The sequence below is a fragment of the Lonchura striata genome, chromosome 6 (genome assembly GCF_050655825.1).
Source record: "Lonchura striata isolate lonStrDom1 chromosome 6, ASM5065582v1, whole genome shotgun sequence".
NCBI classification, from domain to species: domain Eukaryota; kingdom Metazoa; phylum Chordata; class Aves; order Passeriformes; family Estrildidae; genus Lonchura; species Lonchura striata.
This window is the reverse complement of record NC_140708.1, coordinates 36,769,410-36,788,569: the sequence shown is the minus strand read 5'-3', so window position 1 is coordinate 36,788,569 and position 19,160 is coordinate 36,769,410. Positions and strand designations below refer to the sequence as shown.

Sequence of the window (19,160 nt, the reverse complement as noted above, 5' to 3'; positions counted from 1 at the left end):
GGTCTGGAAGTGTGGGCACCGCTGCCAGGGATGCTGTGCCAGCCTCGCCCTGCGACCTGGGCACACACAGAAAGGTGGGGAGTAAGTAAAGGATGAAAAATGGGCACAGAATAAAAAGGGTGAAGTCTGAGTCAAGAAGGGTCCCGGCTAGAAAAGAGGATGAAGGAGCTTTGGGAAAGTTGGAATGCTGATAGTATGAGAGAACTCCAACATCTTGGACTTTGCAGAAAGATTTTCCAACTTCATTCTGTTTGCTTCGTTATTATAAGAATTTTGCTTCATGCCTTAATGGCTTCCTCTCAGATTTTTGGGGGGAAAAGTGTAACATCCCTACTCGCACCTCCCAAAAACCCAGGACTTCTCCACTTTAATATAACAAGAGAAATCTTATAAAAACTTAAAGAAAAAAAACAAACCTTTATAAAAACTAGACTCATTGCTAAAAGCAGAAAAAAAAAAAAAAGCCACTGCTTTGAAAGGGAATGGCTTCAAACCAGGGAATTTAAAACTCCACGTTCTTTTCCTGATATAATCTAGCCCTGGTGCTTTACAAGCATTAATTGCTGGCATAATTTACAAACTAAGCGAACCATCGGGGTGTCTTTTGCAAAGTCTGACACGAAGCCAAGCGACCTGCCCCAAGAAACAATGGCTAATCTGCACGGAGCGCGTCCCTGCGGTCTGGTGGCATTTCCTTCCTGTCGCAGGGCAGCGCTGCCAGCAGGAGCGCACGTCCAACCCCGCGGGCTGTAAAACAGCCCCGAAACTTCGGCATTTACACAGAACAAAGCCACTGCCACCCCTCTGAAGGGGCAGAGGGGCCACTGGAATCCGGGCAATCGGGGCAAGTCTGGATTTCGGGAAAGCATCTTCTGATCCATCAGTGTAAAGCCAGAAAAATCCATGGTTGTCAGAACCTGAGCTATTGATGATCCCGAGATTGTAGAAAGAAGCCATAATTGGTCTGTGCTGGTTTCCAGGTTGTTTATTCTGTTGATCTCTCACATGTTCTGCTGCCCTGCCCAGCTCTGTCCTGCAGGGCAGCGTGTGGGGCTCTGCCCTCAGTGGGATGTGACAAACATTAAATACCAGAAACTCCCTGGGCTGCATTTACAAGAACGTGCCAATATCTGTCACCTACGTTGGACAGTGTGTCCCCAGCCTGAACCAACAGAAAAATGCCAACACCACAGTGAGACATGGAGGGCATGAAGAAGGAGAAAAAGGACAAGACACACCCAATTTCCTCCATCTTGTCCCCTTTGGACCCCTCATCTAGAATCCTAAAATTTTACTTTTGCACCCGTGCCACACTGAATTATTACTGATATCAAACACTCAGAGCTGGTAATTCATCCTGTAAGATGGAAAACTCTTTTCCATGGACAGAGATCACAGCCAGTGTCTCTGGGGGCTCTGTCCAGGGGGTTCCTGTCCCCTGCCAGGGTCCCAGGGCAGCCAGAGGGATGCTCTGCATTCCCACCCATGGCACATCTTCCCCCGGGATGTTTTTTATCACAATCCCTCGAGAGCAGAGGTGACTCAGGTGTGCCCGGCTGCCATCAGAACAGAGTGGTTGAAATTCTTGCAAGATGCGTTCACCGTGCCTGCCGATATGCAAAATTCCACTCGTTTGAAATGCAAATCCCTAATTACAGTGTCAAAGGCGACACTTTGAAGGGCAGCGTTCAACAGCTACCGGGCCATTAGCAGTGCCTTCAGAAATGAGCGCCAGTTTCTTTTCCTCCGTGGTTTTCAAGTGAAAAACCCAGGCAGACAAGTCCCAGGGCAGGATTCAGGTTTCAGTTCTCCCGAGAGCTGCCTTCAGTATTTCATTATTTTACTTCACTTCAGCAGTGAGCTCACTGGCTTGCAGCATCAAATAATTTGTGGGCTGTTCTACAAAGTTCAGGTGACTATTAAGACATTAAACAAACTGTTAAAAGGTAAAACTACACATGGCACAGAGGTTTCACAGCCTTAATTTCAGCTTTTAGACTGAAATTCCCTATCCAATATTTCCCCTTCTTTCATTTCTTCCCTCTCTTCTCTCACCTCTATTTCAAATGGAATTGCTAAAATGACAGTAGGATTTCTGTTCCACACCTTCAGAGTGTCTGTATTAGGTGCACTCTGTAATTCCTCCATTCATTATAATACTTACTGTAAAACCTAAAAAAAAAATAGCCTAAAAAGAAGACCAAAAATAAAACCACCACCACCACCAAAAAAAACCAAAAAATCAAAAAAAACCCAGCCTGGAACAGTCTAGTGACTTAAAAACTGGAGTCTCCGGATCAGTTTTTAAGTATGAAATACACTTTAAAAGCAAATTAGTACTAGACTTGACTGATTTTTAAAGCTGGAGAGTGACCCCTAGGTGGTGCTGACATGCTGATATTCCACGAGGTTAAGGAATATTCCACTTTATTAAACTGTATCCTAACACATCACCCCTCAGCAGCTGCCCCAGGAATGTGCACTGCAGTCAGCAGTTCCATTTTCTGTCAATATTTTATTCTAACACACTGAGTTTAAATCTGTGGCCATACAGAATAATTGGATTTCCTCTGCAGTGAAGGGGCAGAGAGCACAGCCAGGTGGGGGCAGTGGAATCTGGGTAATTGTGGCCAGTCTGGATTTCAGGAAAACATTTCTGAGACAGAGAAATCCATGGTACAATGTTTGTTTTGTTTTTTTTTTTTTTTTTTTTTTTTTACCAATATCCCTTGCATAACATGTAAAACTTCCACAGAAGAAACTGAGATTAGCACAAGGAAATCAGCTCAGTCTGTCCAATTTCATTCTTAGGCTACACAACCTGATTAGATTTGAAGAATTAGAGATGTTATGGCTGAATAAAGGAGATTCTGATTTCTTACAAGCTGAAAAAGAATATATTGCTCTGATCAAATATTTGCCATGGTGCAAAGAAACTCAGCCAGATATTATTTTAAGTTACCCAAACTGATTTATTGACAATTTAAATGTGACATATTTACAGCACTGTTTCTAAAATAATTTAACAATTTTCATAGATTTATAAAAGTACTGATAAATAGGAGACCCTGACAGTGACCAACCACAAATATTTCCCTATGCTACTGAACTACAACAGTAGTTCATTTCTTTTTTCATTTTTCTCTTTTTCCCTCTTTTTCTAAGTCCCATAATGGAGCTGCTTTACTTCCACCCAATGTGTAAAATTGCCAATACTAAAATACAATAAAATGACCATGCAGTGTGAAAGCTGTACCAGAGCAAGTGATTTCAGATGTTAGACTACAGTAAAAATATTGCAATGCAAAGTGTCTTCCACACAGAATGTACTTGTGAAAAAATAAGCTTTTAAAGAGCGAATGGTTTATTTTTATAGAAATTAAAACCTACAATACTAGTACAGACATTTACAGTAATTTCCAATTTTGTGCTAGTTTTCACATATATCTAAAGTCAAACAAAACCAGTAATTTACAGACACCACTGCCTTAAGACAGTGGTTAGTTAGCTTATGGATAAAAAAAAAAAAAAAAAAAAGAAAGAAACAAACCAAAACCAAAAGAAGGTGCTGATATAATTTAAAGTTTTGAAATTCAGTATATTCCATTCTTGTATGACACCAATTATTCTGTCCTGGGATCAACAAATTGCTGTGGTAAAGCCATCCATATCTCTCAAGAAGTCAGTTTGGAAGTTGGAGAGAAGATGGACTTGCCTGATATGTATCTTAGGTTCCAGCAGACACAGAAGTCTCACAAAGCTGGACAGTCAGGATCACAGTAAGCAGCAGCATGAGATATTTGTGGGGTTGGGATTAAAGCAAATGTTTTTTTTTCCAAAAATGATGAAAAGTACACACCACCTAATCCAATACTTGAAATGTAAAGGTTCTCCTCGCTGGCATCACCGATGCCCCATAACACAATGTACACAAACAACAAAACACTCACTTTTTAAGAACACATATTGCACAGCAGTGGGTGCAACACCAGAACACTGGTACCCCTGGCATGAATCTTGTTTTAAAGAGCTGTTTCAAACTATGTTATCCAGAGCAACTCCAAGCCAACGCTCAAACCCAGTAAGAATAGTCTGTGTACATCACTAACCCAAAAGTGTTTCAACAAAGTGAGAGAAAACACAGGCACTTCAGATTCTTAGTGCACCAAAAGTTATAGGCCACGATTGCAGGACTAGGAACATTCAGTACCAATAACAACACAACTAAAGGAGCTCTTCCACTGATCAATACAGAAACAAGAACTGCTCACAAAGCACTGGGAAGGAAATCGTTCTCAAAACAGTAACCAAACAATACATTTAAACATTCAAGAAAACATAATTGCTGCAAAGCCTAATATAGCACAACATAAACCCTACTTAGTTAAAAATATCTAAAGTGTCCAAATTCCAAAGTCCAAATTCTCTTCTCCCCCCTCCAAAACACCAATACATGCAGTCCATGGAAATCCAAATGTGCAAAAAGTTATAACCCACCTTTAGGAGTGCATCAAAAATAGGCTGACTATTCAAAATATTATTTTAGTGGAAATTTTACAGCACCATAACTAGAATTCCAAGGGAGTTCAGAATTCTTGTTCTGATAACAAATCAGTTGACACTGTTGATCTTAAAGAACAGAAGAAACATTTTGTGCATTTCCTGGTATCTGAAAGTTACAGAGAGAAAAGATTCTCATACATGGCTAAAATCTTACTGTTGTTTAAGATGAAATTAAACAATCACATTTGTTGGCAACAAGTTCTCCAAAATACAGCATTAGTTGCAAATTTAGTAAACCTGCCAGATTAGGAATTAGAAGTTGCTGGTACCTTGCTTACTTGCAGAAGTACTTTTTTTTTTTTGTTTAATGTGTTTTGGGTATTTTTTTTTTCCTAAACTGTGCAGTTTGGCCCCTCCCTAGTAAGTGATTTACTATCAGGCTCTGAGAAAATGCCTAAGGTCCATGTCCGACCCTCAGCTGAAAGGCAACACACAAACACATTATATATACCCATGTGTGCACAGGAACACACACACACATATATATAACAGCAGTGCTCCGGTTTGTATTTTTTTGTTTTGTTTTTTTTTTTTGTTCTCATTTCCTGGAATTTTCTTTGGTTCAAAGTCCGAGCGAGGAAATTAAAGGACCGAACAAACGGATCATTCTCCAAACGCTTCCATGCCTACACATCACTGACTGGAAGGCTTGCATCATCCAGATCCACCAGGCCAGGATCCTGTTCCTGAGTGCCATTTTTGCTCCGGGGTTCCCAGGGACCCCGGTCAGTCACTTTGGAAGTTGATTCTCTTGCAGCGACAGCCTGGATCTTGTAGCTCCTTGGCTTGGCCTTGGTAAAAGACTCGTGAAATCCTCGCTTCTCCAAGGCAGGGGGTTTGGGGTGAGGGGCTGGGACCAGAGGGCTGCTGTGAGGGGCTGTGGAATGTGAGCTGGCGGCGGCTGGGCCGGCAGGACGGACAGCATGGCCGGGTTCGGCAGGAGGCTCGGGATGCTCCTGGAAAAAGAAGGGAATGCGTCAGATGGAGTGGCTGAAGGCGCCTTGGAAAGACGCAGTTTCAGATTTCAGACTCGCCAACAAAACAAACAAACAAACAAAAAAAAATAATCGAGACAGAAAATACACAAAGCGAAGCTTCAGCCACGGCAGCAGGAGGCAGGTGCTTTCTGAGGCACTGCTTTACCGAGTGTGAGCTCACAGCAACATCAGCTGCTGCACTTCACAAAATTAAATTCTTAAATCAAGCACAGCAGCTCTGCAGACTTTAGTCCAGCAAATTGAAGTTCCTCATTTTACTAAGATGTTAAATAACTTCTTGAAGATGCACACTTTAAAGGCCATTGAAAGTCACATCTTTCCAAAAGAAAAATGTATTCAGACCTATTAATATAAATAATATCCTGGATCCTGAAGTAAATGCACATTTTACTGTTCCCTGTTCTTGGAGCACCAAATCTTCCCAATTTCTTCCAAGGACCAAAAAAAGATTTTAAGCTATCAAGACTGTATAAAAATAGACAAAGTTAATGACCTAGAAAAGAAACTGATACTTAAGCTACTCCTTCCATGCAAGTTATTGTTTTGTATTTATTATCATTATTCTGCTGACTTTTACATAACTACCAAAATATCTTCCACCATTTACTTACTGACAAAAACAAGTCCCCAGACTACCCAGGAATGATTTAGTAGTCTGAAGAACAGGCATGGAATGCCACTTGGATGTCCTGGGATAGCCTGACCTGAAGAGGAACAAGAAGTTCCCTGGGCTCTGCATTGCATCCATCAGTTCTGTCAGGATGTCTCAAATCCCTGAGCAGTGCAGGGTTTGAAATGCTCTGATCCAAATGCTGTGTAATGTTGCAGTGAACTGTGTGTGCATTAGGAGCTGCAGCTGCTGCCAGTTCTGCCATCACCAGTGTTAGTCCAGGAACTAAAGGGATCTGCCAGCCCATGTGCACACACAAATCAAGGCATTTCTCAAGCACATTTGTTAGGAGAAAAAAAAAAAAAAAAAAAAAACCCCAAACCCATCACAGATGTGTGTCCAAGATGCAAATATAAATCCTAAATTAAATACTTATTTTTTTCCACTGTAGTTTTTCAAGTTTATTTTAAAATGTTATGGTATTCTCATGACATATGAATTAATAATTTTAATCAAAATGGATTCTGCCAAGTACTACCATATTTCTTTTTATAAATGAGCTTAACATTATTGGATGAACTTGTGCAACTTTTCTTTTTGGACTTGAGTTTGGTGTTAACTTCACTAAAGTATTTCATATAATTTACACTGCCTTATTTCATATCTGACTTGATACTCCACTTAAGAAAAAAAGTTTGCTTTAGAAGAACTTATGATTCACTGATTTACCTACTGTTTTTATTTTTAATCATTTTACTTCACCAAATAGGACAAAGGGGATATTAGGACAAGATCTCTTGAATTTTTGCTTTGCTGTCCTGAAGGATACTCAGATTTTACTACCCACACTGGCTGTAATTTCAGAGTTCAGAGACTGTGCTGCTGCACCCTCCTGAGGTGCCCTGCTTTGAACAGGGTATTGATTATACATTATGATTTAATGCTTCTATGTTTGAACTAATCATTTCATGCAGAGGTCTCATAAGCCATGCAGATCAGGCTATTATAGACCCTTCCAAATCCTAGAGTTACAACGTGCATGGTCTGTGTGCACTCATCTGTATCAGTTTGTGGGCAGCTTCCATTTCATCTCGCTCCTGCGCAGTTTCAAAACAAATGTAAAGTAAAATGGAAATATGAACTCTCATGCAAATTAGCTTTAGTACTTTCCTATTAAAGTAACATCACTTGTGTTAAAATATTTACTGTGCTTTGATGTATAAGCAGTGGTTTTGGTGTTTTTCATTTCCAATCATTTTGAAAGCATGAAAAAACAGTGCAAACCTGTGAGCGAATGATATTATTGATGAGTTAGTTTTAAGTAATGGTAATGACAACAGGTAGCATTATTTTTTAGTTTGTTTTATAGTGCAAATTAGTGTCTAGTCTTAGCCCTCTGTTAAGAAGGCAAGTTTCCATGAGAGCCCACATACGTGCTGCATTCACCAGTTCTTGATGTATACCTCTGTATACAAGGATTCGACAGCCTTCTGGCCTGCCGCATCTGGAACACAGTGCAAAGCTAAGATTAGAGTCACCTGGACTGGGGAGAGAGACAACAGAGGGAACAAGAAGTGATGCAGACAGTCATAGCTACATTGCTCAGTTAGCCCCACACGAAAAAAAAAAAAAAAAACCAGGAAAAAAAGCATACAGAAAAGAAGAGTTACCTTCGTGTTTTCATTGCCCCCACAAAGAGAAAGTTTATATCAGGAAGTTTTACTTAAAAGCATGAAGCAGCTACCAAAAATTGGTTGAAAGCTTAGGCTGAGTTACGAGAAACATTGGTAGTAATGCAAATCTGTAGTCAAAAGCCAGGTTTGAATTATTAGATTTCAGATTATGGGGGTAATGATATATCCAGGTTATTACAAAACATCCCAGAGACAGAAAATGAAAAACACAGCATGCAGTACCTGAACTGTGAAGTATTCCTGGTACAACATCTGGGCATACTTGGAGACACTGTGACACCAGAGTAACTCCACTACTTTCCACAAGTTAATAACCTTTGTGCTACACAACTAACACAGTTTAAATGCTAGTAGGCGTGAAATGCTGGCATCCACGTGGCTCCAGAAATATTAACACTTGTCACAGTGCCCCAGTTCAGTACTGCAAGATGCTGTTCTCACTGCATTTCCAACAGCAAGAACTAATTCATGTGAGCACAGATCTCTTAGTTTAAATTTTCATCTGTATCTGCATATACAATAAACTATCAGCAACAGAGAATGACAATTTAGCAGTGAGAGTTGTTACAAAGAAATTAGGGTATTGTCATTTGATTGCAAAACACAGCAATTAGCAGAAACATCTCACAGGAATTAGAAAGTTCTACTTTAACTCCCAAACTAGTAATAGTGACAGATCATACTGGACTTCTCCAGGTTAGCACTGCATTATCTACGTGTTCGAGACAAACAATGCACAGCAAGTCACAGGTAGGACTAAAAAAGTGCTCCATTAAAAACACAAAGTATTTATTTGATGTTTGAAAGTTCATGCAAAGAGGCCACGTTGGTACAGGACAGGAGAGAGGAAAGGTAAAGGAAAACCAGGAGTGGGCAGGAGGCACTGGCAGCCCCTCCGAGGCGCAGGGTGACGTACGGAAGCCGCGGATCTGCCGGGTCCCCGCTGTGCTACGATGGCCCCAGAAATGGCCTTGATCCAGCTGTGCATGTCCTCGGGGCTGTCTGCCTGCAGCAACATCAGCAGCACGGTCAGCAGCAGCCCTCAGCCTGCCCACTGCCCCACACCTGCAGCCACAACCTCCCCCTGCTGCTCACTGTGCTGCCAAAACACGGGCGACCTTATTTCTTACAGGCAGGCTTTATTTCTTAACCCAGACATTTCTTACTCTGAAATACTTGAAATGTATACACCTGTATAAAGCAATAAATAAAATGTCCTCAAGATCACATTCCCCCTGAAATCATGCCATGGTCAAAGTGAAGGAGTGCTGCTATTTCACTTTTAAAGTGTATTTAACTCTGGTTTGCCCGAAGTTTAAAAAAAAGAAATTACCTGCACATAAAAGGTTCGAGATGTTGTTACAATTTCAAAGAGATTGTCTCTCATCATTATATCACTGCAAATGAAATACAAAAATACTTCAAAAGCAAGTACAACTTTCCCACTGTATATTAACATGACTGTAGAACTGGAAGAGAATCAGAGCATTTGCTGTCTGACTTTTGCATTTCTTTATCACTCTACTATTGTTTTTTTACTAATTTTAGCCCTAAGACTCTTTAGTTTACCAGTGGCACATGTGCTACTACATGTATTTTTAATTGGAACATTTAAAATCATATAACATCAAGTCTAAAAATATTTATCATACATTTTTAATTGGAACATTCTAAATCATATGTGAAGATTAAAAATATTTATCATTCTAGTCAAATTTCTCTAAGTAGTATGCTAAAGAAAAAATAGAAAAATCAGTATCTCTCAAGTGCTACAAAAGCAATTATTGTTTAGTATATTGCCATTTGGTAGGAGGGAAACAGCAGGGTGAAGAGTGTTCTCAGCCAGATTCATCCATCTAACCTGAGTTAATGTCCTCTAAAGGTTTAGAGATTGTGTAAACAGAATAGAGACTCCTGAAATTGCTGCCTCAGATCAGACAGCACCCACACATCTCTAACTCCTGATTCCTTGATATCCCCTTGTTCTGCCCTTGTCCAAATTTGCAAGTCTAAACCACACAGAACCTCAAAGCCATACAGAACCTCAAAACCCATTTAATGCACAAAACAGCGTGCTGTCCCATAAAGAAAGAACACCCCACATGCACACATCAAGTGAAGTTATTGAACAGCTCTCCAAGGAGCAGCCTGGCCATGACCAAGCAGGGAATTCCATTCCATGTAATGACATCAGTGCTTCCCTCCTCACCTCTGCTTGCATTCCTGAACTTTATGGACCTCCTTAAGTGGTATAACCCTGAGAGGTTCCTTTTCCTGAAAAAAGAAACATGTTTTAGTACAGTGGATCTAACAACTAGCTCATTTCATTGAAATTTTGATTACATGAATCTGCTATGAAATGCTACCACAGAAGATGTTATGTTAATTGGACTGCATGACGTGGCTTTAAGTAAGATTAACTGTATCCTACACTAAATACAATTAAAAGTACTACAAAGAAACCAGTCTTTAACACTGTAAAAGAACAAGTACTTTCAAAGCATTCAGAAATTCTGTTACTATAACAAAAATAAGAGTTAAAGTTTCACACCACAAGAAAAAAGTGAGAACATTCAAACAGAAACACATTCACTTTTCCCATGATAACATAATGTCACACAAACTATTCCAGTGGTTGTTGCAGTAAACTACAAACTACAACTTATTTTACTTCCTACTGTGTTTTCTTTAAGCCAAGTTACAATGGATTACTTCAATTGGCTACAACTTCCAGATAAAACAAAAGCTTTCAGCTCTGGAATGACTTCCCCTACCATTTCTGAAACTGATACTTAGGAAATTTATGCTGAGCAAGCAGCAAATGTCACCCAAATGTAATCATCCTCCAAGAGCAGTTTTCATTAGATCATTTTGCTCTTTAGCGGATCAAATGTAGAAAGTTTAAAACCCAATGTTTTCAGTTATTGTGCTCCTTGTATCTTTTCTCTGCTGTTCTTAGATTCAATCATCTATTAAAATGCACTTTCAAAGTAATACATCAACTGTGAAGAACATCTCTGGTGTACAGACACCTCTTGGAGGGAAAAGCCCAGCTCAGAAATGATCATTTTCTGAGTCTCATATTGCCTGTATTCCACTGTGCTCCTGTGGAGTGGCACAGGTTCAAGGAACATGATGAAACACTAAAAGTGAGAGGATTTCTACCATCCTCCTATTACACTCCCCCACAGTACAATTCCTCACTGGGTTAGAACTTGTTTGTGAGCAATCTGAACTCAGGTTTGTTTTTGAAATAAAAATAGAGGGTTTCTTATAGGCAATGAGTCAGAATTGTTCTGCTGACAGCTTAACAAAGATAATGATGCAAGATCAAACCCCTGCTACTGTTGCAGATCCCCTCATTAGAAATGAAATCAAAGTCAACTTCAGAAACAGCCTGAAATTTGGGCTCTTGACATCTTACATCTTGTGTTTGGCCTGTAACTCAATTCTCCTTAATTTATAATACTCTACAACTCAAGTTTCATTCCATAGGTACAGATTTTCTTACATTTAGTCTGTTTTCTCAAGAAAAGAATCCCACATTTTACTTAATCTTCAGAACCAGACATTTAAATTTCAAATGAAGCCTGAAGGCACTTAACATCTGGTCAAAATCAGCCAAAAATTTAAGGGTGACAAGGGAAGAAGAAAGGTCATGAAAGTAAAAGAAACTCTGCAAATGTTGCTGTTGAAGAGAAAATCAAGAGTTTTTTGTCCATCTTGGCTGCCCTGGTGAAACAAATGTGTGGGAGAAGATCTCATCATCTGGATGATAAAGCATAATTCTAACTTTAAATGAAGAATTGCAAGACTACAGTTTTGTCTTTACCACAATGATCAGCTATTACAACAACAGAATTAATTATACGAGAATGTAAAATGACAAAGTACTAATACAAGAATCAGGGTGACTGTAGAGTAGATTTTATTACTGTTCTTCAGTGCCCTACAGGCAGGTTCCCAAACAGATTGAACCAGCTGCCCCATTAAATTTTTTGTTCTTCCAAATCATGAAAAGTTATTACACTACTGACTCAAGAGCTGCAGGAGCAGCAAAGCACATTTCTCAAATACAAGCATATTCCTTGCAACCGTCACTGGAAAATAACACAGAACTGGAAACGTACCAGTTCAGATTTGAAATATCCTATTGTGTTTTCATCTAATTGAAAGTATCTTCTCTTCCAGTTCTTCATCTGTTAAGGGAAAAAAAAAATTATATGTCATATATATAAAATAAAAGATAGTTACATGTCATGAATTATGAATATATTGAATTATATTTACCATTCTAGCCTTTATTTATAGTATATGATACTCTGCAATTCCTTTTTATTCATAAGTCTTAATTCAGAGGAATGTCTTCATTGCAGTTTATTATAATTACAAATTTTGCATCTTTAGTGTCCCCAAGGTAATTATGCATACTTTGCACAATTTTTTGAAAACTGAAAAAATTAAAAATTCTTTAAGCTACCATTTTCTAAGATTTATTAAAACTGTAGAAACTCAGCAGCAGAACTATCCTATTGGAAAAATTAGAAGACAGTACATCACAGGTTTCTAGTTTATTTTTAACTAAAAAAGGGATGTCACAAAAAAAAGCTTTATAATCCAAGATAAAAAGAGTCTGAGAACTCAAAGATGTGTATCTTGCTTAATCTGAACTATCTGTTCCTTCTTCTAGCAAGGCATCACATGAATAGCTCCACTTGTGTTAATCAGTCTGATAAGATGTACAATTCTTCCTCTGAACTGAAAAATCAGCTCTTTCTGACATTTGACTGATTTAAAAAGCAAGCACTGAAGTTCTGTCTTTAATAAGCAAAATAAGGATCTGTACAGGATGTAGAGCAGGAGAATTCCCAGCTGCATGCATTAACCATCACATGGAAGTCTGGGCACACACTTTGCCTCCCTAAAGCATCTTCAACAACACAACACTAAAGAAAGTCATGAAAAGAAGTAACACAGATAAAAATTAAGTGCTACTGGAGGATAAATTTTATCTTCAGTTAATCCTTATTAGTGTCAGTAGTAATAAAATCACTGTGAATTTTGTTTTTAATAATACTTACCACTGCTCCTTGTTTGACACAGTAACCAGCTTTGATAATGGCATTATCTGGGGGATGCTTAGCAGCAAAATAAGGGAGGTGACTTTGTGACCGTTTCAAATAATTCCTGTCAGCCCCTTCACTGCCCTCACTGACTTCTTCTTTCTAGAAAAAACACAGGAGACTTCAGACTACTCTTAAGTTTTTATTTTTCTAAAAGTCAAGGAATAGCTATAGTAGTTACAATAAGAAAAAACTTTATCATCCCATATTCACAAATCTAATTTCCAATTTGAAGTAACAAAATATTTTAACTGATTTCCAGAGACAACTGAGATTCCCCAAGGGCTGAGTCCTTGTAAGCTGCTCTTAGAAATTAAACCAAGAATGTGCTGAGTACTTTCAAATAATATTGACAAACACTCAGTAAAAAAAAGTGGCAAAACACTAGAGGTGGCTACAGCAAACAAGAAGTTATTTCTAGGACTACAGGACATCAGAATTCACCAACTTTTTAAAGCATTTTGCTAGTATACATGTCATTTACATGATATTAATCTTCCATCAACAGATTCAGGTCTATCTTTAGCACTGCACAGATTCTACTTCCATAAGCTTGTCCAGCCTCTCAAACTTTTCTTCCCACTTTTCCTTACAACTTTTTCCCCCTTTTTTCTGTTAAAGGGGCAGAACTTCATCACTGTGAAAACCAACAATTAATTTCACACAGACAAAAATATAACTATTATATTAACAGGTATGTGTGAGCAAAAAAAAATAAATTAGTATTCAAGGAATTCTTTACAATCTTGTATAAAGGGAATAAAATCCTCAGAACCCCCACTCAGTATGAATACAAAGATGCATATAAAAGTACAGTTTTGTGTGTTAAATAATAACCCACTCATGTGGAGGGCATTACCTGGGTGGGTGTAATGATGGGAACACCACCAACAATTTCTGTCCTGTAAGAGACTTGCTTCTTTCCACCTGGGCTTTCAGCTTGACGATTTGCATTATCCACTTGGCAGAGAGGATCAGACTGCTTTGGTACCTGCAGTTGGAATGTGAAAATTGACATCAGTTTCATGAAAAAAAAAAAAACAAAAAACCTGAGCATTACTCAAGAATTCTGAGGTATTTTCAGCAGGATTCAACGAATGGTCACTAAGTGTAAAAGGCTAAAAGTGGCTCACACAAAAATTTGTTGTAATGACTATGCTTTAGTGCTCAAGAGGAAAGTGGTGCCAATAAAGACATTTCAGTGGATGAAATCAGTTGCAAGCTTTGCCATGAAGTACTTCACTTAATTTTCACAACGTGCTGCTGATTTATAGAACTGGTTCTTTATTTTTCAGCTGCTTTCAGTTTTAGTAAGAAAGTGGAGACGCCCCAGTGCCTGCAGAGCCAGCACAGCAAGGCCATAAACACTGGGACTTTGGTCACAGAGGGTGTATGACCAGAGTGACATTTGTCCTCACATGTACTTGGCATGAAGATTATGTCACTGCCCCCATTAATCATACATATATTGCTAAATTCTGTCCAAAATGACCCTGCCTACCTATCAGTAGCTATTAGATAATTCTCTCAAATGTGGAATTAAGGCCATCAAAACTCCACAAAAATTTGATTTCCCTGTAAGTGTTTTGATCTAAAAAGTTGTCTCAGTTTTCTGAGTAAATTTCTTTAACCTAAGAAATGGACTGACTACAAGACCTTTTTCATTTCTAATCTCCTTCACCTTTAATATAGCAAATCTGAAGTGACTTCAACAAGAAGAGATCAAGTCTCACACCCAAATACCCCACCCAGCAACCTACTGGGTATTTACAGAAGACATCCAAACTCCTTCAGAAAGAAGGACACACAACTTGTGACACATCCAAAACTTGGAACTGAACTGATCTAGACAAGAAACCAAAGCTTCTTTATAGTCTGTGATTCAAGTTCCTGTGCCTAGGAGTGCTTATTTTATGAAATGCAGCCTGCAGAGAAGTACAGACAGTGCTGAGAGCAGATGTCAGCCTAGGACAGTGTCCTGCTGGTCACTCCTCTGCCAGGGACTCCATCCCCAGCCAAGTCCAGCACTGAAGGACAAGCCACTCATGAGCCTCAGCCTATCAAGAGCAGTGGCTTGTAGCTACAGCTTTGTGGGCAAGAGCTTCAGCTGTCACAAACTCTGAAAATACTGAAAATGCTGCAGACCAAGCCCACAACCACCTCCTCACACAAAGGCATTTTCAAACAGCACTCAGAACGGGTACACAGCGTGCTAAGCTGCAAAGGTTCACAGTCATTCTGACATTATCAGCACTCAAGAGGACTAAAACATGCAATGAATCTTGGAGGATTGCAATTTGCAGCAAGTAATGCTCATATTAAAATTAATAATTGAGTGATCTTAATTATTTGATTCAATAATTGGCCGTACTTAATATTGTACTTGAGCTGTGAAGAGATGAACGGTTCAAAGGCTTGTTCCTTCAAAGACAAAATACTAATGATTTCACCAGCCATTTAAAATGCAAGATAAACAGATGATAAACATTATTCACTCTAAATTGATGCATTTATTTATTTATTTATTCACTTAATTTCTTCAACTGGGAACAGCTCCAGCCTGCTTGTCATGCATCCTCCTGATGAAAAACACAAGTGAGAAAGCTTTGTGCTTCTGGTTTTTTAAAATTTATTATTAGCAGTAGCATTTTTGTAACTCCAAAGAATGGGCTATATTAAAACAATGCAAAGAACTCATGTAACCAAAAATAAGAAAGTCAATGACAACAAACACAAAAGTATGCACCCATGCTCAGAACCCTTTCTTTGTTGGGGGTGTGCTCTCAGAAGTGTTCACTGTCATCACTTCCCCTAAACTGGAGAAAACAAAACCATAACTTCTGCCTCCTGAAAAGACTGAGATAACACGTGGGGGTTTCTATCACGAGATAACTTGTCCTGGTACAACCCAGAAAAGTAATTTAACATTTACCAGAAGAACCATCAATGTTTCTTCACATGGATGTCATTCAAAATCAGGAGAGAGCCTTTGGAGATTGATCAATATTTTAGTGATACTTTAAGAAATATCAACTTTTGACAGCAGGTAAAAGTATGTGTATCTTTTCATTGCTTGCTAGTGTCTTCTGGGTATTTCAAATAAAATTAAGTATGCACAGTTAATTTTTAATTATTAGGAAAAATCCTAAGTTGTAATTAAAAAGATCATCTTGTGTCCAATTTCCAAAATTAAACTCAAACTTAGGGGGAGTTCTCTACAGTACTGCAAAGTCAAGCCAAGACTTGTTTGTGGTGATAGAAACTGGAGGCAAAGGTTACATTTAAGCACATAGAGACAGTCATATTTGAAAGCACTGCTAAATATCAACTCAACCACTTACTGTGATTTTGGTAGCTTTGTTCAGAACATTTACCCATTCAACTAGGTCCTGCTGATCATTGGCTTGTAGAAAGTATTTTCTCATCCCTGCATTCATAACTGTTAAAAACCATTATGGAAAAGTCAGCAACACTGAAATTTAAGAGCAAACTTAATATCATTATGAAAAGATTTGATTTCAGATGAAAATTCCATTTAAAGTATTAAATGCTCTGCTGTGTTTCCTTTCAGAAAGTCATCTTAAGACACATAAATTCACTTGATTGCTTTATTCTAAAAAAGAGTAATTTAAGCTTTATTCTAAAAAATAGTAATTTAACTCTCCACTTAAATGGCATGGCACAAACTTCGAAAAATGATTTTTCTGACCTAGAAATGAAATCTTGAATTTTATCAAAATATTCTAAAGTTCCATTTCCTCTTTCTAAATTTCCCCAAGCAACAAGTTTTATACCTGGGGACTTCTACAATTCCTCCTTTTAATCCTCTGCCCAGAATCTGTTATCTTTTGTAACATTACGAACATGACTATGGTCATTGATTTACCTTTAATTTTTTTTTTAATTGCTGGGAAAATCAGTATTAATTACTAAGTATACGATGCACAGGACCAATCAACTTTAAGACAGCTACAACACAAATTTTATTTTACTTTAGTGACTTGGCAGAGAAACTTATTTTAATGAGTTTATATCTCTACCTCCCAACCCCTGGCATCCTTTATCCAAAAAGGGCAAACACATTTCAGTGTATCTGCAAAAAAATAATGGCTTATTCTTGAAATAGGTTTTACTGTCATTACAACCATCTGAATATAAAGACAATAAATTTATATTTTTCCTCTACAAAGCATGAAAACTCTCTAATAAATGAGAGATACTGAAGCCAGCATCTTGGATCATGAAGGTATTTTAGAGCTGGCCCATTGACAGGAGAAGCTTCACAGCTGCTGAGGACAAAGCCTCCACAGATGTGCAGAGGCATCTGTAGATGGCACTGAACTGACACACCAGGTACTTGCCTAAAACCAGGAGGAGCTTTAGGATTATCTAAAGCTTCAGGAAATTTTAAACAGATTGAAACCTAGAAGGCACTCCAAGAATTTTTTTTTGTGCAGCAACAGAAGCTGAAATTTGACATAAGAGCATTGGCTGACCGTATTTTTAGATCAATTAAATCAACTCTTTCACCAGTAAAACAGATTTCAATAGTTAAACTTCTTGTCTTCCCATCTGACAGGCAGGCTACGTTTTTGAAAACAACTGTCATTACTCATTAATGCCTCAAAAATTTCAGACATCTAAAAAAACCTCTCACCTACTCCTCATTAAGCTGCAATATGGAAAAACACAAAAACACCTTATGAGGAAGCCAACATTTCCATCATACTAAAGCAGAAAGTGAACACAAGCTGTTTTTTAAACACTACCAGCTGCAGCTGGTACCAGAACTGCAGAGCATTATCCTTGTTCCAAAAGTCTGAAGAAGGCACTTGATGCACACAGCACATGCCAAACTTACCAAAACAGAACTCTGCCTTTGGCCTCAGCTTAGTTGCATCGCTAACCTAGAAGGGAAATTAAGATTATAAATGTCACAAAATACACATCAGATATCACAAGTTTTATTTGCTTTCAAGGGGGTAAATTCAAATATTAGCAGCACAGCAAGGTGGTTAGGCATAATGATAAAGAGAACTAAAAACGAACAAAAATGAAAGGCAAACAAGGAAGGTGGGAAGATGCAGTATTGACAACAAAAATGCAAAGGAAGTACAAGAAATTAACAGAAAGACAAGAAAAGGTCAAGTATTTTTCTCCATTTATTTGTTAATGCAGTATCTTCTACAAATTTAACCACAGAAACTTTCTGAGTTCACAGTTCCCTTTCAGACATATTTAGAACTACGTACACAATGTAAAGAACTAATATTTTTTAGAAATTTTTCTATCCTGTCTATTACAAGTCATTATTACTTGCAAGGTATCACACCCAAAGACATCTTCCCCTTTGTAAATGGCCTGTCTTTTCTCCAAGACTAATGGGAATTCAAATACTCATAAAGAACTGAAATGTCAATTTTATAAGCACAAAGAGCTGCTGTCTGAAATCACTAAATAAACTTAGACAACACAGCAATTAATCTGTTCTTATTCTAACCTGAACCTATTGAAGTGTTGTAACACTTCTCTAATTCAGGAGTATCACAGAAGCAAAAGGAGTAAGTGGCATTTAAATTTGTCTGAAGTTGAGGCCCTTGGTAGTTACCACCAAGAATTTAATGAGTGTCTCACATAATAATTATCTTACCTTTGAAATATAGGTAAGTTTAATGCACCCAACAGGTGGAGATCCAGAGGGAAGATTCTGAAACAAATCACATATGTTACAAAGTGAAACTAGTTTATTCTCACACCACAGTCAGTGTTTATGCATAAAAAACAAGTAATTCTACAAACAAAAAGAAAATCCTACATATTTTTATAGACAATGCACAATGTATGCTTGAAACAGGATCTAAACTACTTGTTTATTATACACACATCTGTTAACTAAAAACAGAAAGACTGCTAGAAACAATACAAATAGTAATTGTTTCAGAGGTTTATGTATTTTACTAGAGGAAAAAGGATTCTTGTGGGTCTGCATCCAGGAAATCCGGAAAGAATACTTTGTCCTTAACAGATGTTGGAGTCTCATGTACTTTGACCAGGGCAGGAGGAAGGGACAAGTAGTGACATTCATCTATTATGTCAGATACTTCAAAGGCCACCTCACATATTTTCCAATCACTTCAGGGATTTAGCAAGGCCTTCACATAGTTACAAGAAC

The 19,160-nt window shown here is 38.2% G+C and overlaps 1 protein-coding gene across 7 annotated transcripts in view; it reads right to left on the bottom strand.

The window, feature by feature from the left end:
- Positions 1-2,948: 2,948 nt before the first annotated feature.
- The window catches only part of PLEKHA1 (pleckstrin homology domain containing A1), a 31,885-nt gene continuing 15,673 nt past the window's right edge, over positions 2,949-19,160 (bottom strand). For 2 of the 7 annotated variants that reach the window (XM_085582917.1, XM_021553620.4), the window contains exons 3-13: positions 18,639-18,695; positions 17,850-17,895; positions 16,330-16,427; positions 13,848-13,979; positions 12,947-13,090; positions 11,996-12,064; positions 10,075-10,139; positions 9,199-9,262; positions 8,782-8,871; positions 7,605-7,675; positions 2,949-5,519 (exon numbers count right to left, since the gene is read on the bottom strand). In XM_085582917.1, coding sequence (XP_085439043.1) covers positions 5,294-5,519; positions 7,605-7,675; positions 8,782-8,871; positions 9,199-9,262; positions 10,075-10,139; positions 11,996-12,064; positions 12,947-13,090; positions 13,848-13,979; positions 16,330-16,427; positions 17,850-17,895; positions 18,639-18,695 — 1,062 coding nt within the window. In that variant the 3' untranslated portion in view covers positions 2,949-5,293. The other 5 variants (XM_085582918.1, XM_021553622.4, XM_077784733.2 and 2 more) reach the window with 3 other exon arrangements.